The sequence below is a fragment of the Octodon degus genome, unplaced genomic scaffold, assembly GCF_000260255.1.
Source record: "Octodon degus isolate 3935 unplaced genomic scaffold, OctDeg1.0 scaffold00141, whole genome shotgun sequence".
Classification (NCBI taxonomy): Eukaryota; Metazoa; Chordata; class Mammalia; order Rodentia; family Octodontidae; genus Octodon; species Octodon degus.
In genome coordinates this window covers 1,514,812-1,538,456 of record NW_004524717.1, presented here as the reverse complement: position 1 = coordinate 1,538,456, position 23,645 = coordinate 1,514,812, and the positions used below count along the sequence as shown (strand labels likewise).

Here is a 23,645-nt window from a genome sequence, read left to right as displayed (position 1 = left end):
CCCCAGCACTGGAAAAACATCCCTGCAGTAAGGAAGTTTCAGCTACCAAAATGTTTTTCAAGAAGACTGCAGGGTACCAGGTACCTTTTATTCCCATAACCATTTCTACATATACAATTCCATAGTGTTTCGTATTTTTACACTGTTGAGCAGCTGTCTACAGCTCTTTCTGTTTCACAAAACTGAAACTCTACACCCATTCAACAAGGCACCGTGTCTGTTTTGAGTAACATTAAATCAAGGATATTTTCTTTTCTTTATTGTATTTGATACAGGGTCTCACTACACAGCTTAGACTCGTAGTGATCTCCTGCTTTCAGCCTCCCCAGTGCTGGTGTGATGCTTGGGGGCGGGGCTGGGATGGCCTGTGATGCTGGGGATCTAACCTCAGTCCCTGCACTTACCTAAGGAGGTGCTTAGTCCGCTGAGCTGTCTGGCTGGCCCTAAGGATATTTTCAACATTGAGTAGGTGTGGACTGAAAAATAGGGAAGGGGTTAAATACACACAGGTACAAGCCTCTTTCTTTCTTTCTTTCTTTCTTTCTTTCTTTTTTTTTTTTTGCAGAACTGGGGATTGAATTCAGGTCCTTGAGCTTGCCAGGGAAGCGCTTATTCTACTGAGCCATCTCCCTGGCCCCAAATTTTATTTTATTTTTTGATTTATCTTTTTTTTTTGGCGGAACCAGGGATTGAACTCAGGCCCTTGCTCTTGGCAGGCAAGCGCTTATTCTACTGAGCTATCTCTATGGCCCTACAAGCCTTTTTCAAGGCCGCTAAGTCAGAGGAATCTCATTCTCTACCCCATTTCTAGTGTCTGGTCCTTCACTCCAATGTTTCCTGAACACAGTATATTAAAAATATAAGAACTAATGCTTCTTAAATGCTATGAGTGGCCAGTGAGCAAAGCAACACTAATTCACCAGGATCTTTCATGCTTTCTCCACCACCACCTAGGGGAAAGGGACCCACACGCTGGATGTGACATAAAACTGTAGATTTTTTTTTAAAATCATTTTTTAAAGAGCATTCCTGGATGGAAAAATCTTATTGACTGGAGACGCAGCTCTTTTCCTTCCATCCTAAGTGGGGTAAATGTCACATCCGTGTCACTCAAAGGAGCACACCCTGCTCTGCATGCACACCAGACACTTCTTTCTTTTGCATTTTAATTGACACAAGACTGAGCAAAAGGTCTGACTCTGAAGCCTCCTTTAGCTGTCTCCTTTGGGATAAATGAACACCAACATAGCATCGCAGGCTGCAGGACAGGCAACTCTTCGTGGTCCAGGGGCTGGGACGCCCCGCGATACCCTAAAAGAGGGCGCCCACGTGGGGATGATTTCCACAGATGTGAGGTGCATGCTGCGGTCCTAAGTGTTTACAGAGCTGTGGATGTCGACGAAGCTCTGCAGCTTCTTTGCTGCCATTACCCACGAGGACAGCAGTCTGGCCTCTCCTGCTTGCAGCTCTGCCTTTGGTGCTTAGATTTTAAATAACTGCCTTTGTGTGGGAGGCAGAGGCCGCAACAAAGTGGGTATGTTTGAAATAAAACTTGTGGAACTCAACCTCTGAAGAAGAACCGAACCACAGTAACTTTTGGTTTACTCGTCCACACACCTGGCAAAGCAACTCACTTTCTCAGGAGTTCAAAGCTCAGTTATTAAGCCTTTTCCAAATGCCAAGAGGAAAGAGGCAAAGGGGAAGGATCCCAAGGCTTCCAGGGCGGTGTGGAAGGTTGAACTCCTACATGGATGTTTGTTCTGATGTCCAGCCCACTAAGTCCAGCCCCATCCCTTGTTGTCAATGCCCTTTTTTAGCATTATTTTCAAGTTCAGCTTTGCAGAGAAGCTCCACTTCTGGGGCTCTTCCTGCCCAGCCTTCCTGTCTTAATGCCCAAGAAGAAGTGAAACCTCTACTTGTGCTTAGTGTGCCCAAAGGTCGGCTCACAAGAGGGCATCACACTGTGACCCCATACCCACAAGCACTTCCAGCCCACGACAATGTTCCATGTTGTATCCATGACTCATGACTTCCCAGCCTGGAGTCCACAAGCCCAGGTGTGCAGAAGTAAACCAACAAAAACTCAAGGCCCCGATTTTCCTTTTAAGATCCCTACTGTGATCTCCCTGAAAGCCCAGAAATCTCTGTGACAAACTACTGGCTCTAGCACCTCTGGTCTACACTGTGGCATCTCATGACCAACTGCTTCAACAAGAAACCCCAAGCAATAGATGTTGGGTGGGCTAAGAGACACCCATGTGTCACTGTTGTTGCAGAATCAGCTAGAGATGTTTCAATGGCTCCACAGGTACAAAACATATCCAGACCATCAGAGCCCATGACCTTTCTTTTTTGGTACCTGGAATCAAACTCAGGACTTTGCGCTGGCCAGGTAGGTGCTATACCACTGAGTTACACCCCAGTACAATCCATGCACTTTACTGAAGGTTAACTGTGCTTCAGTATAGCTGTTGAAAGATACTTAGAACTACTTTTATTTTTGGATTTTTTTTTTTTTCTTTTTTGGTGGAACCAGGGATTGAACTCAGGCTCTTGTGCTTGCCAGAGAAGTGCTTATTCTACTGAGTCATCTCCCCAGTCCAAAAACTGCTTTTAAAACAAAAAGTTGGAAAGTGATTGTGATAAAACTCCAAAGAGAAAACAATCAACAGTAGTAAGACCTTCTCACAGCACCAGCTCCCTACCTCCAGCTCCCCAGATCTTCAGGCTTCTAGGCATGCTGTGTCACAAAGGGGACTCACCCAGCTGGACACAGAGGAGGGAGGTTTTCTCCCATGAGGATGTGTAAACTGCTTGAGAAAGACAAGGCATCCGGGTAGCACAGCCAGTTCTAAGAACATGGTCCTTGACCATAACCACAAATTAGTTCATCATTCCTGAAACACGGCCCTGCCAACAGTCAGGAGCTAGTTTCCTTGCTTCATTCTCCACGAGGAAGAGGACCAGGAAGAGCCAAAGCTTGTACTCCTGGGGCTCCTTTTAACTCCTCTAAGTATTAATTTCCAAACAGTCAAAGATGCCAGAATTGGAAAGCCCTGACAGGAGGAAGCGGAAAGGCCAGTTGGAGGTGCCTGAGACTGAAGGTGCGGAACAGTCTGGGGGTCACAAGGCACTTCCAGAGGAAGAAAGATGGGGCCATGAGAGCCAGTGGGGGTTGGCAGTAGGCCTGAGTGAGTGTGTGACATACTTCAGGAAGGCTACAATGGTGACTGCACAGAGCAGAACAGAGCAAGGGCTTTGTAAGTTGACAGTTAATGTTTCCCCCTCCTGCCTACAGGACAGACCTCACTCTTCCCTCTGAAATACTTCCCTGTCAATGTTTTCCTTCGTCCTACTTTGGTAAATAGCCAATCCCATAATTCTGAGAGAATGCCACAATTTCCCTCCATGTCAATGTACATAGAAAGGATCGCTGCAGGACCACTGCTCAGAGACCCAAGAGTCAGGCTGCCAAAGGGGGCTGAGACCAGGGTATTTACATGGACTGGATGCACTAAAAAAACCAGACTTTCTGTTCATAACACATATGCTCAGATGGCAGCAAGCACACCAGCTAAGAGCAGGGCCGTGCTAACTGGCTTGGGTTTGCGCGGAGACCCCTATCGTGGGGCTGTGAGCCTCGGCACCTTACTTCATTCTGTGCCTCTGTTTCCTGTACAATAGAATAGAGACGACAGGTTGTCATCAGAATCATTGAAAACAGGCAAGCATAATAATAATAATCAGTGTCATAAATATTTGTAATTCTATATGTTGTTGGATACTTTTTGATATAAGTATAGTTTTTTTTTTTACATATATTTTACTTTTATTCATTGATTCACTAAATATCTGCAGAGCATCTGTCAGGGGCCTGGCACTATGCAGCTCAGTGTGAGATTCAAGACTAGATTTTCTTTGGGGCCAGGTGCTACTGTGTCTGGAGGGAACTCCTGACACTCCTCTGACATTCTCCCAGCACCACAGCCACCAAATGCCTCATGCTTGAAGCCATTGTATGCCATCCGCATCCTCTTGATAGCTTTCTTGGGAAGAAAAAAGAGATGGCTCAGTAGAATAAGCACTTCCCTGGCAAGTGCAAGGAATGGCAAGGTCTTCCTCCAGCATATCCTCAGAGATGCAAGTTCAGAAAATGACTTCCTCGGAGGCTGTTTCATGAGAAGCCCATCCCACCTGGTTCCGCAAATAAAAAAAAAAAAAAGAAAGAAAAAGAAAAGAAAAGAAATCACCATCTTTGGATGGTGAAACTGAGGCTTGGAAAAGTGAAATGGCTGCTCAGGACTGAACACCTGCCTCTGGGGGAGGCGAATAGGACACTACATGGCTTGAGTCAGACCTGGCATTTCCCAAAGTGTCACTGCACAGAGGCCAGACCTATCCACAGACCTTGTGAAGTTGTCCACCAGGAAAGTAGTCCGTGGTAAAGGGTCCCAGGTAGGGTCCTGGGGCCCTCACTGTTGGGCTCTACTTTGACTTCTTACAGGTAAATGTGCCCACAAAGCCCTCCTCAGACCCCCTTGCAAGGTCTTCCTCCAGCATATTCTTGGAAACGCAAATTTAGAAAATGACTTCCTCCCAGGCTGTTTCATGAGAAGCCCATCCCACACTATAAATGTAAGTTTAAACCAACCCAACTGTCACCTCAGGGTCCACCTTCTATGGTCACTGAGCTAGAAAAAAAAAACATTCTCGTATAGCTTATCTGGCTGAACCCAACAGGCAGGAGGTTCCTGACGCTTGGGCTCTGGCACCTCAACAGAGCCCTGAGTCACTATTTCTCCCAGCAGAAGAACCAAGAAGCCAAGAATTCTAGCCAAGATTCCTGATCTTGTTTAAGAAATGGCTTAATGTGTTCCATGACTTCCAAAGTCAGCGGTGGGGAATGGATGGCAGTGACGAAGGACTTGAGGGTGACACGCTCAGCCACCACACTTGCCGTAACAATAAGACAGAATGGGCAGCGAGTAGATTTTACCCAAACTATAACTGTGAAAAAACCTACCACTCACGAGGTCCATCTTTCCTGCATGCTGGCACCCAGATGCCCCAGGTTCTCTGGCTCTGACAGCACAAGCTGGCATTCAAGCCCGAGAAGCATGTGTGATCCTGTTAGGGCCTCTGGCTACCTTCATTCCAATCCTGATTCTGTTCATCTTCAGTAAGGCTCTCCCTCATTACACATCTCCACTGACACAGGGCCACTGAGGAGCCTCTGTGACTCTTTTAGGGCCCAAGTACAAGCACCCTGAGACTTGTGGACTAAGAGGCTGCCTTCCAATGCAGCCAGGTGTCCAGGTGGAGCCTAGCAAGGCCAGGCTCTGAGGTGCTGATGGCTGATGGCTCATAGCAGGTGGGGCCCACTTGGAGGACATAGGTCACGAGAGAGTGCCCGTGAAGGCATGCCCATTCCCTGCTGCTTACCTCTTTCTGACCTCCTTGCTGTCCTGGGTACCACCTTCTTCTCCCACTCTCTCCCTAGGTCTCTGCCTTGGAGCCTGCCAATCTTGGACTAAAGCTCTGGAGTATGAGCCAAAATAGCCTTTTCCCCTTTAAAAGTGTTCATGTGCTGAATTTTGGGCAGCCTCAGACACCGGCCAATGGTCTCCTACTTACTTTCTCACTGCTTCACGTTCCTACAACATCTGGGCAGCTAGCAGCCTCTGTGGCAATCTGCCGATGTGAGCTTTTTAAGAAAATGGAGGAACGAAGTAGACTTAGCTCCTATAGAAAACATTCTTTCCATGAAAAGGAAGGGCAGACGTTTGCTTCTCTAACTATTCACTTATTCAAGAGCTGTTGGCAGAGAGGTCTGAATCACATGCTACCATTTAAGGTCACTCTCCTAAGGCCATCTCTTGATGCTCCACCTGGCATGCTGTGTTGTTTCCTCTCTGGGTTTATTCTACATACCTGACTCTGTAGTGATTGTATTCTATAGACTATAAGTTCCTGGGAGATGGTGACACTTTTACTGTAGAGTCGAACTGATTGAAACTATGAAACAGAATAAAAGCCACATGAGGATGATTCAGATAACTACAATGATTAATCGTCCAGAGCTGGACAGTACGAATCACCAGTTCTAGAGGAATTTGGGGGAGGCTGTCACTCTTGTAGCCATTCCTCTGAGTAGAAGACTAGAGAAAGCATCCTCACGGGGTAGTAAGTGCTGCTGTTCAGTGATAATCTTGGCCAGCAAGATTCCTGCCATGCAGTGCCCACCAAAACAGTTCTGAGGAACTGTGCTTGCAGTTGCAAGGCTCTAAGTTTTCTGGTGAGGCCCCAGTTAATTTGGGTGCAGTTAGCATCCTTCCTTCTTCTTTCTCCCATGAGCTCACAGAACCCTGAGACTGAGGTGCATGGCTTTTCCAGATTTCCATGTAGTCATATAGAAGACTTCAAGCTCTGCACACCACTGGTCCACAGCATGGCTTTGTGTCTGCAGCCTGGAAGAGGACGCTTCCTACGCCCTCAGCCATGTCTACAGTGGCTGTGATTAGAGAGAGGCAGAAACTTGAGTCAAGAGCGATGACTCAGGTCTGAGCACAAGTGGGACACCCTGTCAGAGCCCTGACTCCCTCTGCTGAAATGCTGAGTTCAGAGGACACTGCTGGCTTCAGAGCCAGAGGAGAGCACAGAGCACTGGGAGCTCCCGGGGCGGCAGAGCACTGTGTTGGCAAAAGTGACAGAGGGAAGCCCCTCTTGCTGCTAGAGGACACTGTGGTGGGCGGCTTCACACAGTGTTAGCCTCATGACTCACAGTAGCCTAGACCTTTCTTCTTCTCTTTCCCTTACTTTCTTAGAAAAAGTGAATCTGAGGCTTAAAGAAGTCCTGTGCTCTAGGGCACTGCTAGGGGCAGGTGTATCCCCTCAAAATTCACCAGTGAAGCCATGAGGACCCCCCTACCCCAGAACACGATAGGCCTTGGCCCTCCAGTCTCTGAACTTGGAAACATACACCACTGTGGTTAGTCAACTTGGTCTGTGGTATTTTGTTATGGCCACTGAGTTGACTGATACAGTGACAGCTAAAAAGTCACTCACTGTCGAAGTTCATGCTTAGCAATAGTAAAGACTTCATACCTCAACTAAGACCTTGTTTAAACACTCCTGGCCAGGGGTTAAGATTTGGATGCCTGTATCATTAGCTCTTGTTTGAGAATAAAGAACCCGACTGGCTTTTGTCCCTGGTCCTGAGAACCCAATGCTGAATCCTTGCAACTGTCCAAGCAGTAGCAGGGTTTCGCTGCATATGAGCCTGTGTTCATGTTGATGAAGTGACTCGGGCTTGAAGCTGGTCCCAGGGGGCAGCTTTGGGATGAGAGAACTGAGGACTGGGGCTTGGGGCTAACAGCCATGGGAAGGCCAATGGCGAGTCCTTGCCAGGGCCACACACCATCTGCGTGTGGGACAGGCAGCCAGGACCCCACCTCGGGTCTGCCTTTATTTCCAGCATGAGCTTTTCCCACACGGATAGCTCTTTGCTCCTGGCTTACCTTCCACTGGTGAAATGAGAATAATAGATTAGTGTACACAAACTTGAGACAAAGCTAAGCGTACCCTGTCTCAAACATTGTCTTTTATTCTGATTTCATATCATTTGGATGCCCATTTCTTACATAAATGGAGACTAAAATAGGTAATATTTTCTTATTCCCTCAATTGGCAAAAAACCCAAGCAAAACTATTCCAGGAGAAGCTCAGCAGGAGAGCACTTGCTTAGCATGTTGCACAGCCAGCATCATAGCAAGCAAACAAACATGCACAAGAAGATCCGCTCCAGCCCTCCTGTCTTTTATCTTTATATTTGCTGATCCTCTTAACGCAAAGGTTTGAGTCGGGTCACACTGCACCACGCTGGAGGAGGCAGATCAGGAGGTCTGCACCCTGCAGCCATGGCTCTGCGCAGTGGGGAAGGGCCGGTGCCCTGGGCAGCCTGCACCGGGCAGAATCAAAGACCTGGCCCTGCTCCAGGATGCCTCAGTATGTGCCGGGATGACTGAGAACCTGCATTTCTACCTCACTCCCAAGCAGGGGACATGGTTCAGTCAAGACCACACTGAAGAATGCTGGCATCAGCCTAACATGTTAACTCTGTTCTCTTGTCTGCCCTGGCTGAGATGCGGGACTGTGCATAGCCTCGGACTGGAGGGACGAGTGGGAAGGTAGCAGGGAGCTCTCCACCACAACAGGAGTTATTGGTAGAGAAGCTCCCTTTCTTGCTTCCGGGTGTTGTTGGAGTCATCTTGCCCAGTGCGACCACTGCTGATGCGAAGAACACGGTCCTGGCCCACAGAACAGAGCCAGGATCACCAAGAGCCTTGTGTGCCATCTGGAATTCTGTGTTGCTCGAGGGGGTGAGGGGTGAGAACACTCTCCCTGAACTAAGGGTCACAGGCAACTCTGCTCCCTAAGATGTGGGTATCCTGTGTGAGTCATGTGAAGGTTCATATGATGCTGTGGGAGCATGCGTGCTTACGTGAGTGTCAGTCAGGGAGGTTCATGAGGGTATAAGTGTTCATGTGCTTGTGTGAATGTGTATGAGGGAATGCATGTGTGCACATATGTATTATGAGTATGTTATGTGCGTATAAGCATGTGCATGTGTGTGTCATATGATAGTGCATGCCAGTGTGTTCATGTGAGGATATGAATGAGTGTAACATATGTGTAGGCACATGTGTTCATGTGAGTGGGTATGTGTGCGCATGTGTCATGTGCATGTGTGTGTTGTGCATATAGCATGTGTGTATGTGTACATATATGTGCTTGATAGTATGTATATGTGTGTTCATATGAATGAGCATAAGTGAGTGTGTGAATGTGTGTAAGTGGACAAGCCCCTGTGCATGTGGTCGTGTGTATGCATGTACATGTGTGCACAACAGTGCATGCTTGTGTGACTATAAGTATACCAGCATATGTGCACTTAAGAGTGTGAGTGTATATTTGCATGCCCAACAGACCCAAGTGTGTGCTGAAGGCATTTCCACATCATACTGTCTCCTGGTTTCTATGTCGTTTTATTTATCTTCACACAGGAGTGAAAAGCAAGTATCTGCCCACAATTTGATTCCATTACCCATGCATGGCAAAGTGGAAAGGAATACTGAGGCACTCTGAAGGTTATTACAAGCCCAAAAGGCCTTTGAATCCAATGTACAGATATTAGTCTGCTGATGCTCTTTTTGCTATTTTATGAATGAGCAGGTGTCAGCCACAGTGGACGGAAGGGTTTGTGACACTAACATCTGGCCTGTATTACTGTAGCAATATATCTGGAGCTCCATCTACAACTTAAAACCCAGGAGTCACTGTACTGGCCCATCGCCACCCTCACAGGACCCCATGTGAAACTTCAAAAGAGTGCGGCTCTTCGGGGAATCGCCAGGTTCCTGGGCTTCCAGCAGGCCCACTTTCAGTGACATGTCCTTTGGAGTGGTGCAGATGTCCCACTGTGGGGCAGAATCTCACCAGCACACTGTCACCTCTGCAAGAGGTGCAGCCCCCATTGGGAACTGCAGTTCACACTGGAACTTGTGGTTACATGGGTCCAGGAGTGACATGCTGAGAAACGTGATCTTTAGCCTGCTTGTAAAGGACGGCATAGGCCTTTCCTTCTCACCGCCGCCTCCCTGCCCAGCACAGCCAGTGCATCCACTTGTCTGTAGCTGTACTTTAGCATCATTTAGTATAACACATGAAGGATTACGTATCTAGTACTACGACATAGCCATCCAAATTATTTTTCTTATTTCAACCCTGAGAATGATGCCTCGTTAGCATGCTTTGACGCAACTGGAGCACAAACTGTAAGCCTCTTCTCTGGAAGGTCATCTGATCTCTGCATAAGTACACGTACACAGTGTCCCACCTGCCACTCCACGACCTTGTTGTACACTGACAGGATGAGCAGTCTGGCTAGTGGCCATGGAAAGACCAGGGGACAGATGCCCAGGCAGCTGAGACGCCTCTGAAGGACTGTCTGCCCATCGCTTATCAAGTAAACTCTCACAAAATTATGAATGCTCCATTACCGTTCACACAGCATATAGTAGACCAAATTACTCAAAAGAGTAGACTTGTAAATCAAGAGGCATTTCTCAGCAGCCTAAATGCCTTTCCTCAGAGCCAAGGTGGTTAGTGGTCCCACTCCACAGATGGGGTGGCAAAGGCCAACGACTGCCCAATGCTCTCCCTGCCGGGACATCTAGCCTGAGCTTCAGACTCCAGGTAGGAGAAGACTGCTCGGTGCTAGGGGCCCTCTGAGCACTCTGCACATTCTAATTCACTCCACCCTAATCACAAGTGTCCGAGGAAGCTGTCAGCAACAGCTTACGGATAAGAGCAGTACAGAAGGACTGGAGGCTGCTCTGGTCCACTATACAGGAAGACAGACACTGAAGCTCAAAGAAGCGATGCGATAAGCCACGGCCACAATGCTGCAAAGTGTGTGAGTCAGGTTTTGAAGACAAACCACCAGAACCTACAACACACGGCACACTGTAATCTACTCTTGCCTCAAAGTCAGGCTACCTGGTTTTGGATCAGTTTTCTATCCCCATCAGCTATACAATCCTGGATAAATTCCTTAACCTCTCTAGGCTCCAAGGCCTTTGTCTGGAAAACAGAAATGCTGACAGTTACCTGCCTCCCCATCATGGGGCTGACTAGATGACTCAGCACACACGAAGCCCTTAGAGCAGAACGTGGAACAAACCGTAGTTCAATTAAGCAATGTGCTGATTAATCACCAAGCCATATCATTTCTGAAAGCATTTAAAATATGGCTTACATAATTAAAGCTCATTTCACATTGAGCTATTCAGCAATGTGTTTGCTCACATCAAATAAAGGACACTTACAGTTTCTATCCTCTGGTGTCTGCATAAAAGAGTGCTTTCTAAATTCACAGCTGCCTGTGGAGGCTGCTTCCAGACAGCAACAGTGGGGGGTAGGGGGACCAGGAGTGGAGCTCTGAGCACCTCTATTTACATGATATCAGCTGAAGGATTTTGCAGCTAAGAGAAATTCGAGAACCATTGCTCTAAGAGTGCAGTAGGGGTTGGTAGCTGCTTTTGCCCGTTGCTCTTGTCCAATTCTCCACAACTGTAAAGTTCAGTGTGGCCATTAGAACCACAGAGTAGGGAGTAGGCAGGCAGCTTTGGGCAGAACTCACTCTGTACCTCTCATATGGTCTTTTGTAAGCAGGACACAGACACATTCCTCTGAGTCAAACAGAAATTCAAATTGGGTGAGCCGTTGGCAACTTTGGAGCAGAGATGTGTCAGAAGGCAGCACTTCAGGAAGAACAATGCGGCTATGCAGCGTCAGACACACAGGGCACAGCTGGTCACACAGTGTGAGGGCCTCAGGGTGGGGCCGCTGGAGCCACTGGGAGTGTCCAGGCCGGGTGTAGACGTCTATCCTGGGGTATGCAATGGAGAGGAAAGGCCACGCCCTTGCTAGGGTAAAACGGGTAGGATTAGGGCTGGGTATCAGCAGAGAACAAGGGCATTGCACTACGATCTGGCTGCACAGAGGCCAGTGGGCTGAGACTGGCCTGTGAATCCACTGCTGTGCCGATGGGCTGGGGCAGAGAGCAGAGCCAGCTGGAGGCTGGGCCCGGGCCATGGTGAGATCTGGAAAGCTGCCTCACACAGTTCTGAGCAGAGTGAGAGAGGGCACAGGACTCAAGAGCCAGTCCAGGGCTGCACAGTGTCTGTGAGGGGGGCAGCAGGGACTTCCTGACCTTCTCTCTTCCTCACGGTTCTGGGCCTCACTGCTTTAGATCCCAGTGAGCATCAGAATTGCCAGAAAGAATACATTTATATCTGTCTGCCTGGTCTTGGACTTCCCTTGCAAGAGAGGATGGTGTCTGGGTTGCCAGCAGAGAGCTGCTCTCACCCCACAGAATGAGCAGCAGCACTTAGCCTTTTGTTGCCACCCTTGGACTTGTCCTGAGTACAGCCTCAACAATTACATGTTCCCACTGGACTCAGACTTAACCCAAGGGGGTGTCGCTGGTCCTGCATGGTATAGTGGGAGACACAACAGATTCTTAACCAAATAAAGAAGCACCAGCAACACGCACACCTTAATCCACCTGAGAGTCACATCAGCTCCAGGTATGTCGGCTCAGGTCCTGGTCCCAATACTTGCTTTGCTTACATACAGGCCAGTGCTGTCTGCATTTGCAAATCCTCCCCAGAGTTTCTGTGTAGCTGGGCATGAGGTGCACCACATAAGGCCAGCACTCTGGAAGGCTGGGGCGGGAGGTTCCCAAGTGCAAGTCCAGCCTGAGGAACTTAGCAAGATTCTGTCTCAAAATACAAAATAACAAAAACAGGGTGTGGGGATGTAGCTCAGTGTGGAAGCCCTGGGTTTCATCCACAGTACTACCAAGAAAAAAAACAACCAACCAACCAAACAAACAAACAAAAAAAAATGACAAAGAAAGAAAGAAACTGAATGTGTGCATACAGCTGTGCTTGTGTCTTTCACTCACATTTTGCCAAACCGCAAGCATGATGAGTTCATGTCCGTCTCCCCACCACTTGGTCCAGGAGCAAGTGTTGGGCAGAACCCCTTGAGGTTCCTCACTTGTACGTAATCTCTCCCTGCAATGCTTTAGAGGATGCATGGAAATGGGTTTGCAAAAGGATTACAGGAAAAAAAAAAAAAAAAAAAGACTCAGCAGGAAAACAAGAAATGAAAGCAAAAGCATAAGAAGCAACTTTTCGGAACGTTACCCATCAGTGAAGGAGCTGTCCTGTGTCACTCCTCTCCTTCCTCCCACCCTTCACATTTGGCTTGATCCACAGGAAATCATTTTTTTTGTAGGATGAAGTTGGTCAAATATTGGCATTTTCCAGCGGTTCCAGAAAATGCATTGCAAAAGGCATTAAGATTTGCATCAAGGGGGAAATGGGGCGCAGAAATGGGAATGCGTGTGGAAGGAGGAGGCTGGGGGAGGGGAGCGGAGGAGCGTTGCTAGGCAACCAGCAGCCTGGACTAGTCTGCCAGGGACTGGGGAGGTGGGGATTCGGGGAGGGGAGGGGCTCCTTCCTCCCTTGCCCTGGGCCTAGCTGACCTGTCTGGCTCTGGAGCTGGGGGAGGTCCCTAGATGTCGGCATCAATCTGCTGTGTCCAGACTCCTGGCCCCGCTCCCAGTCCCTGAGGGAGGCAGGGACTCGCCTTTGTTTTCAGCAGCACAGAGAGCCCTCCAGGTTCTCCATGGAAAGGGTGCGTATAGAGCCTTGTGCTTCCCATCTTGGGAAACTCTTCACCTGTGCATGTCTCCCATGGGTGTACTTTATGGACTATTTCCTATTCCTCCACACCATTAAATGGACTTCTGATTCCACATAGTCGCCATCACGCAATCTGTCTGCATTCTACATCTGAACATTTATTTGCTTCACCCTGTGCCTGTAAAGTGTTATATCAGCAGCCACCCCCGGGGCCTGGGAAGACATCTGTTTTGCTCATTTGGTGGTATGCCTAGCCCTGCTGAGAGGCAGCTAATAAAGGGCAATGGTAGTGGTGCTGACGTTAGAGGTCTGCCCAATGAGGTGCTGCCTGACTCCGCTCTGGCTCTTGGAGGAGGCAGCCCAGGGTCCAAGAGGGCAAACATAGAGGGTGCATAGCACTGTGTCTCCCTGTCTGCTCCAGGCTGCATGCACAGCTTCCTCACCCTTGGTTGAGACGGGAACTCCCGGTGAACCCAGTGCAGACAGGAGCAGATGGCAGACAGGCTCACACTCCAAGGATGGCCCGGCCAGCAAATCGGGATGAGCCACCTGCCCACCCTGCTCAGCTGAGAAGATGGGGGAATCGACTCTTTTCTTTCTTGGCTCCATGTGCTTTGGGGGAATCCCTGGTTTCCTTGGTAGCAAATAATCCTTTGCCTTTTTACAGCAGAATTTTATGAGCCACAGAGATGGCTGGGCTTGGGGTAGGTGTGTGCTGGGAGTGTGCAGACGGCCCATGCCTGTTCATTTAGTCAGTGTTGCACTGTGACTGCTCTAGTGACTCTAAACATCATAAGGGCTTTTGTCCAGCCCACAGTAGGCCAGGCTACGTACTGCAGCCTCACTGCTGCTGCATTCACATCACCTATTAACTTATTTCACCTTTAAGATGAACTAGCACCTGTATCACTGCCAGGCAGATGACAGTGACAGGGCAGCAACAGTTACTCCATCTACTGCCCTTCAAGATCTTTCCATACCTGATTACCCAAGGCTGGCCAAGTATGAAAATCCTTAATCTTCTAGTGCCACCTGTTTAAATCTTTACCAGACAGATGAGGAACTGAGTCCAAAGCCATCAGATGGCCGGGGAAAGCCATCTTTAGTTGCAGATCTGAGGTAAGGTCTAAAGTCTTTCATGCCATCACTAGGCTGAGGGGTTGGGACAGCCACAGTACAGGAGAACTGTGGGGGCCCAGTTCACCATACACCTGCTGTCACACCAATGACAAGAGTACAGATGGTACCAGAAGGCCTATGTCCAAATTATGTGTGCTTCATTCAACTGCCTAGTAACTTAGGGCACATTATTGAACCTTTCTAAATTTCTATTTGCTTATCTAAGATACACTCAACTTTATAGTTACTGCAATGACTAAGTCCGATCAGCTCTATATAGACTTTAAAAAGGATTGCAACACATACTTATCATTATACCCCACAACCAGTATAAAATCTAGGGAGTCCTATTATGTTCATAATTTTTTTCTCCTGTTTAATTTATCTCTATCCTGTAGAGATAGCCATTCAACAGAAATACATTGTGAGCCACAAAGGAAGCCCGATAGAAAAGTTTTAATTTTTAATAGCTATACTGAATAAGGAAAAGAGGTGAGGTCCATTTAATTACATACTTTCTTGAACCTCAGATATCCAAAATATTACCGTGTCAATCTGGAATCAATATAAGGGTCATTAATAAGCTAGTCTACATTTCAAAATAGTGTCTGTTTTATTCTAACAATACATCACAATCTGCACGGACCACATCTGGAATGCTCAGTGCAACCTGGGGCCCGGGGAGCCACTGTCCCACAAGATCTTTCCTATGCTTCCTTCTGTCTCTGTGGTGTTTTCAAGATCTGAAAACAAGGAACTCTGTACAATGCCAGCAACAATGTCACTATTCTCCTGAACTCTCCTGGAAAGCACTGAATAACAAGTTGGCCTCTTCTCAACACCATGGGGACACTCTGCTCCTCTATTTTACAAGAAGGAGGGCAGTTGCACATGTCTTGCCAGTGGCCACTGGGAAACTGAGGCAGAGAGGGGAGGCAGTGTCATCCTCTGTCAGGGACTGTGGGACTCAGAACAGCCCTCGCATGGACCGTCGCCTAAGGAAACACATGGTCGTGTGTCAGCAATGGCGGAACTCTGAGAGGACTCAGCCGTGGAAAGCTTTATTGTCAAAGGGAAGCAGTGCTGCCAGTGGGCCATCACAGCGTCTCCTCATCCAAAGTGACAGGAGAAGAGGTAAGATGAGACAGTCTATGGAGTGGCAGGACTCGTTTGTTTTCTCTGTGGGTCTGACTCCCGGTCAGCCAGGAGGTCATCTGGTACTGTGAACCTCCAGCAAGCCTCACACCAAAGGGCTGCGCTTTGGTCTTTCCGTGCTGATGGAAATCCATTCTATTCTTAAGAAACCCCAGAGAAAGAGCCCAAGTCTCCCTGTACAGTTTCCACTGCCTCACCTACCGCTCCTCAGCTGCCCTAGTGTGCTCTCACTGTTGCTAATGTACACTTTCCTTTGTGTGCTTTCAAAACTGTCCTCCAAGTGTGCACTCAGATCACACAAATGAAAAGAAATGTAGAGGAGGGACACTAAGAAGCTGAGACTAGAGAAGTTGAGTTAAACACAGGGCACCATGTGTGCCATCCCCTTCCATGGCAACCAGAGGCTCAAGCAGATGAGCAGACTCAGAGAGAGAGAGAGAGAGAGAGAGAGAGAGAGAGAGAGAGAGAGCGAGAGAGAGAGAGCTGATGGTGGCCGGTCGCTCTCATTTCGATGGGAGCTTCTTTAGCATATTCCTGACCACGGGAGAGAACTGGGGATGACGGAGGGAGAGACACTGTCTGCAGGTTGGGTCAGTGGACGACCTTCTTTCTGACATGTCACACAGGCCTGCAAAGAGTGGTGGGTGCTGAACTGCCTTCTCAGCTAGCACTGATGCTGCAGACGTTTCCTACTTCAGAAGATCTGAGGTGCAGGCTTTGACAAGCCTCCTACCCTAACCGTTAGTGACTACAAAATACACCTGCGCCTCTACCAGTCCCCGGCTTCTTAGGGATGTCTTCAGTTGGTCACCTTATCGAGGCCCATTCACCTCCCTAAGGGAGACAGGCACTTCCTGAAGCCCTACACCTGCACCTAGCATGCTCCGCCAGGTAAGTGTGGTGCTTCCTCCACCCCTCTCAAACTCGGCACAAAGATAAGGCTGAAAGTTCTGAGGCATTGCTTAGATCCCAGCTTGAGCAAACATCCTGAAATCATTCCTGTTCTGCCAAAAGAATATGCTCCTGGATGACAGAACTTTGTAGGGGAGAGAACAACTCATATATTTAGGCTGGCGTTGTTTGCTAGCTTTAATCATGGTTATTTTTAAATTTTGCTGATGTCCATTCTGCAGGGAGTTTGGGGTCTTTTTCTGTGTGTGCATGTGTGCACATGTGTGTCCACACACACAGTCACACACACATACATATCTATAAAAAAGATATGTATGTTTAAAAAAATTACATCCCTTGCTACGCACTTGGTACAGTGACAAAAAATACTATTAGGGCATTTTAGGGCCCTTATATTCTCCCACTCATAAGTTTATGTAGTGATATCATTTTGTTGAACTGGGTACTGAGGACACAGTGACCAGACACAGACCCAGCTCTCACATTGTTGGGGGGCTCCAGGAAATGCTGATGAGGAAACAACGATAACAAGGTGTGACTGTGCTGAAACAGGAGTTTAGGGCAGGGGTGTCTAAAATCCAGAACTGGGGCTGGTGAGATAGCTCAGTGGATGAAGTGCCTGCTTAGGCAAGTACAAGGAGCAGGGTTTGATCCCAGGCACCACATGCCCCGCCGGCCCCGCCCTCAGGCATGCTGCGCTAGCCGCCAAGACAGGGCATGATGGTGTAAGCCTGTAATCCCAGCGTTGGGGAAGCTGAAAACAGGAGGGTCACCATGAGTCTGAGCTGCATAGTGAAACTCTGTACCAAATACATTAAAATAAATAAATAAACAAACAAATAAAATAAAATAAAATCCAGACCCAAGAGGCTTGTCAGGAGCCAAAGGGAAGCACCTTTTGAGGTGGGGCGTGAGAGTGTCCCGCATGCTGGGAACTGTCGACTAGCCAGGTCAGGGCCAGGGGTATGGGAGGGACAGGGTTCTAGGAAGAGGGAACAATGTGGAAAAGCATACTCCATCAAGGGGTACAAATAGCCCAAGTTTTTCTCACTTGACCTAATCCAACCCTTTCTTGACTGTACGGAGCTGAGGATAACTACTCTCACATGGTTCACATCGCAAATGAATGAAGTCCCTGCAACTCCAGTCCATGCCAGCTGTCCCAGTCTCCTTCTCCCAAGGTGTCCAGCCACTCTGTGGCAAAGGTCTCATTTCCTGCTGTAGGAGGTGGCTTCCTTCTAAGCCCTGATTTCAGAAAAGCACATAAAACACAGCAGATGGACCACTCACCCATAACTCTTCCCACTGATTCTTAACCATTTAAAGCTTCAGATGTGGGGAGTGAAGGAGTCTCTAATTGAAAAGATCTTGCTCGACTTTACGGTTTTCCTTTATTGCCTCAGTAGCCCAAATCCAAACCACAAGTCTGAGTTTTCTCCACAAGGGTGTAAACCATGGTCTGGCCTAATAAGGATGCTGTATGTAGGGAGAAGTTAAGCACAGCATTTATTCATAATAGTGGACAACTTGTTTTAAATGTATTTAAGTCTGGGTGAGTAACTAGGTAATAATTGTATCTGTTTCTAGATTTTAAAAAGACAGTAATTTATGGTGAGTTGGAAAATGCTACTTACTGAGAGAGGATGTTAATCAGAAAAATAAAATGTGAAGAATTTTACGTACATTGTGATTACAAGCATGCAAGAAAAAATAAGAAAAATGCAGGAAAATTCACAGATATGAGAACTGTGGTTGAATTAGTGTGGTATGATATAAATCTTTCCATTTTTTTCTGTTTTCTATATTGCCTCTGTAATGTCTTTAAATTTGAATCCTAGTGAAAGTCAGAACTTTGCACACCTTTAAATGTAAGCCACATACACAAGAGGACACAGTCTGCACGTGGCCCTCGCGTGGCACCGTATGGGCTCCCTGAGCAAGCACGCATGCGCGTGCACCAGGCCTGCCTCCAGCCCACTGGTAAACTCCTGGTAGTATTTTCATGGCAACATACATGGAGGATGAGTCCCGATGCCCTTGGAACCTGAGAAAGGCATCTGAGAACATCCAACCAGAGGCATTACCAGGGGAGTTGGGCAACAGCTTTCAAAGCTCTTTGAATCAGGTTTTGAAACATCACCACTCCTTAGGGATCTGGGTAACATAATGGTCTTTGCCAGGACAAGAACGGTGCCACTGTCGTCTACTGTGCTAATGACTTCCCTGGCTTTTCTGACCCCAATGTGTTCCTAGTTTGGGAAGAAATTAGATGATTTCCTGTTTCTCCAGATGTTCACAGTGATCCAATGGGCACCAGTGGGATAGGGGAGAAGGGCCCACAGAGCCCTTACAGGGAGGGCAAGCATAGATTCTCACTCATGCTGCAAAGCTCAACTTCAAGAGAATAAACTGTTTTCTATCCCCTCAGAGCAAGAGAGACTAAGTCAGCTTTAGTTATAGCAAGAGTTATTATTCAAGTTACATTACAACAAACTCCTTCCAAGCAGAAAGAATAGCCAATGGCAGTTGCGGAATTTCCTTTTCTAGAGATTTGTAACAATAGGTCAGATATACATCTGGCCTTGAATGCCTCAGGCATGGCATACCCATAATCAGACTGAACACAAATAGCACACCCACAAAACACGGGTGTGTCCCAGGCACTCTCCCACTGATTTCAACAGAAAGAGATTTAGAAACAGTTGACCTCCTTTCCACCTCCTCTGCCACCCCTCAGATGAATCAATCAACCACTGAATCCCATTAGTCTCAGAAGAAACTCAGAAAGTTGACCCGAAGGGATTTACCTGTACTAGGAGTTCCAGCTTCCTGTCATCAAGAAGATGGACTTGACATCGACGGCCCTCCGTCATCTAAGAGGGAAGAGAAATGGTGGTCACTGAGAGTCCAGAAGTCAGATAAAGGGTTGGAGGTCCCTAGTGGGGCTCCACCAAGCAAATTCCTCTGGGTGAAGTTTTCCCTGAGGAGTTGGTACCACAGAACATGAAGAAGTACAAGACTGGTTAACTTACATATTCAAAAAATGTATTGGGTACTGTCTCTGTAGCAGGCACTGCTCTTGAAGCTGGGTGTAAAGTGTTTCTATAATTTAATTTTCATGATGGGATTCATTCTGAATTACTAGCATCCAAAATTTTTGTTAATGTAGCAATGGTTCTTTTTTTATTTATTTATTTATTTTATTTAGTGTGTGTGGCCAGCTCAGCCCACCAGGGGGGCGGGGCTGGCTGGCATGTGGTGCTGGGGATTGAACCGCGGTCCCTGTGCTTTGCTTAGCTTAGCTTGTTCTAAGTAGGTGCTTTAGACCACTGAGCCATCTCACCAGCCCGTAGCAATGGTTCTCATGAGCGGGTTCATACAGTTCCTTCCAGGCCAGTATCTCACATGACTTGCTAGCTCCCGTGAGAGACACTGTTGCCCAGTAACCAGCCTCCTTCAGCAGATCATAAGAAAGGGCGCACATAAGCAGATCTTGCCCTCCTCTCATTGTAGGACCGCTGGAGTGTTTCTCAGGAGCACTTTCTCCAGGGAAGATGGTTCTCTTCTCATCTAACAGGAAATAATCTCTGATCATCCACATGTCCAAAACAATGCTATGATAGCCTATGAGAAGGTTCCCTTACTCCTGTCTCAAAGCAATCATCCCATCAGGCTTCCATGGAGTCAGATATCCCTACTTTTAAGATCTAAATTTATCAGCATATGTGGCTTGGACTGGTCAAATCTCCAATACCTCTGAATTCTGAATTATCATAATGACTCAACATTCTCCAACTCTGAAAAACACCAAGAAATGTTTCACCAACTCCTAAGTAGTCTATCAAAGAGATTAAAATAGGTTATAACTGAGTAGAACCCCAGCGTGGAGACTTGTCATTTTGCACATACAAGTCAGACCAGGAGGCTATGGCTAAGAGGTATGTCTGTCTAGGAGAGCACTTATTCTTTCTCTGAGCTCAATGTTAGGTGTTAACTGCCTCAGTAGGGAAGCAGGCTGGAGCCCTCATGGAATCTGTCAACCATACACATAGTAAGCATTCTGACTGACATAATTTTAACAATCCATTAGCTGCATTTTAACCATTCTACTCTCAGGTTGAATGAAAGCCACCATGTTTTAAAATGAGGACCAAAATCTGTGTTGCCACAACACATACATACGTCATTCCTTCATTAAAAAAAAAGCACACCAAAAATGTTAAATTCAGATTTCAACAGGGAAGCTCACAGCCATTGCACAGGTACAGAGATTTGGCAAATCATTTCTCCTTAGGAAGGTTCATGGAATGTAGGTCTAGGAAGGGGAGCGGTACAATCGCTCAGCAGATTCTTTGAAAAACATTTGTTGCAGGCTTTTGAGAATTCTTAGCAGAGTAGATATGGAAAGAGTTTTATGAAGGAAAGGCTGCTTGTGCTTCGCATCTTTCAAACAAAGTTTTGAGCTGCCTTACGTTGCAGAATATGAAGAGTATGCAATGTTTTCAAATCACTTATTCAGATTCTAATAAATTTTACAAAAACAACTTGGTATCTGAATGATGTTATATAAAATAAAGTTTTAATCCCAGTAATAAAAGCAAAGAGCTGGGGGCTGGAGAGATGGCTCAGTGGTCTAAAGCACGTACTTGAAACAAGCTTGGCAAAGCACAGGGACCGCGGTTCGATCCCCAGCACCACATGCCAGCCAGCCCCGCCCCCTGGTGGGCTGAGCTGGCCACACACACACACACAATAAATAAATGTAATAAATAAAATAAATAAATAAATAAAAATAAATGTAAAATAAATAAAAGCAAAGAGCTAGTTCATCACTTTCTCAAATATTTCAAAGTATGAAGTGCAGAATTAAACATGTATCTGAAAGGTCTCAGTTTCATCTGGAAAACAAAATTTTCTTTTTTAAGTGTTCATCAATTTTTAAAAATATTTTTAAAAAGTTTTATTTGGTATAGGGTGTCACTACACAGCTTGTACTCATAGTAATCCTCATGTCTCAGCCTCCTCAGTGCTGGGATTACAGGTGTGCACAACTATCCCCAGTTTCAGGGTCACCACAGCGCACTTGGGGTTTCGGGGCCAGCATGGCAAGTGGTACTGGGGATCAATGAAACCTGGGTCCTCGTGCTTGCTAGGCAGGCACTTAGACCGCCTAGCTATCTCCCCAGCCCAAGGAAAACAAAATTTTCATTAGATTAAATTAACTAACTTCATCTGCTCAGCAATTCAAGGAAGTAGCTTGTTGTAGTCAAGGTTTACAAGGGAAACAATTCAATCAGGACATAATTTATAGGATTATTTTATAAGCTTCACCCAAATAGTCAAATGCAAAAGAGTATGGGAAATCTGTCACATACTAGATACCCAAAGAATTCAGCTTTAGGCCTGGATTGCACTGCAATGTCTTACATGAGTCTACAAAGACCTAGAGCTCATGGAAATGTCCTCCAGGAGTCCAACTAGAGGTCTAGAACCCATGACAATGTCTTACGCCAGTCTGCATCAAGGATGTGCACTGGGAAGGACCAAAAGGTAGTGATGGAATCTAGAAAGTCTGCACCAGTGGGATGAAGGATCTGTGCCAGCAGGCTGAGGCATCTGTACCGAGGCCAGAAGGCAACACTCAAACTAAGGAACAGAGCTCCCCAAAGAGAACCACAGCCATTCTCACTGACAGAACCCAAGCTCCTCCAACAGTTGTTGAGTTCCTGTCAGGAAAACCAGTGTGACAAGCTTCTCCAGGAGAATCAATAGCACACCATCTTCCCTTTCAGTTCCCCTTTTATATTGTTGGCAACAATCCTCTGGTGGGCCCTTGACACCAAGGACCAAATTGATCCAGTTCATTTGGGTGTTACAAGCTGTCCATTAGTTAATCTACAACAATCCACCCCTGATCAACTTAATAACCAGATGCATTTCCTTAAACCACAGCTTTTAGTGGAAGATTTGTGAAAAGTTAATGTCTTGGTCTATTCGGATTTACACAAATGTAACAGTTATGTAGGTATAATTTTCATTGCACTTATTTGTGCATCAAAAGCAAAATACTCAAGGGGTGTTCAAAATTCAAGGTTGGAGAGGTTTATTTATTTATTTATTTATTTTGTTTGTTTGTTTGTTTGTTTGTTTTTTGTGCCAAGGACTGAACCCAGGGCTTCCAGCTTGCTAGGCAAACATTATACTGCTGAGCCAAATCCCCAGCCCCCATCAAAATTCAAGGTTAAAACCACAATACTTTGACAAATTAACCTGATTACAAACATATCTCTAAAGACTCCACTAAAATCATATTATAGGAGCTAGCACAACCATGATCCTTGCTTCCCAGTAATTTAACAATAGGCATGGCGATACTCTAAAAAACAAGGGCCTCCTGCATTTTAAAAACATTCTTTCCTTCTCATCTGGCGAAAGGTCATTTGTCATTGTTCTGTTTCTTCTCAAAAACCACATTGTTCTCTATTTCATCCTTGCAGTACACAGTTCCATCAGAGCCTTCTCTCTGAGAAAATGCTTCCAATCACTCTGCTGGGCCTACACTCTTATTTTTAAACACAGATCTGGCCAAAAGCTCTCAGTAGTAACCTTTCTACCATCCCAACAGTAGCCTGAATTGAAATTTTTCTGCAACTCATGCAATATCTTTAAACACAAGCAAATCAACTTCCTACCAAAGCACAAAATATTACACCTGGGGTCTAGCAGCCAATGTAGTTCTCATTAGAAGTCTCCTGAGCATCAGCCTCACCAGCAGCATTTCTATCAGGACTGTGATTTTCCAGGTTCTGACCAGAGCTTCCCATATGATTTACAGCCCATAGGGCTGCCTCTTAGGCCAGTCCTTCAAAACTTTCTAAATTCATTTCAAAGGATCTTAAAGCACACAGCCAGGTAACATCACAGCAATGACCCCACTTCTGGTATCAAATTTTGTCCTAGTTACTTTTCTTTCATTGCATATAAAAAATATCCAACACCCACAAGTTATGGAAGAAAGTTTTATTTAGCTCACAGTTTGTGGGGGTTTTAGTCTATGATCAGCTGGCTTCAGAACAGAGTGGCCCATGGCAAAGGGACAACAGTTCATGGTGGCAGAAAACAGCAAAAGCAATGAGAGAGAGAGAGAGAAAGAGAGAGAGAGAGAGAGAGAGAGAGAGAGAGAGA

General features: G+C 46.6%; 1 protein-coding gene across 1 annotated transcript in view; it reads right to left on the bottom strand.

Annotated features, from left to right (window-relative positions):
• The window catches only part of Frmd4a (FERM domain containing 4A), a 320,985-nt gene that overhangs the window by 176,708 nt on the left and 120,632 nt on the right, over positions 1 to 23,645 (bottom strand). The window contains exon 2 of the mRNA XM_004641746.2: positions 19,268 to 19,333. Coding sequence (XP_004641803.2) covers positions 19,268 to 19,333 — 66 coding nt within the window. The remainder of the gene's footprint in view (positions 1 to 19,267; positions 19,334 to 23,645) is intronic.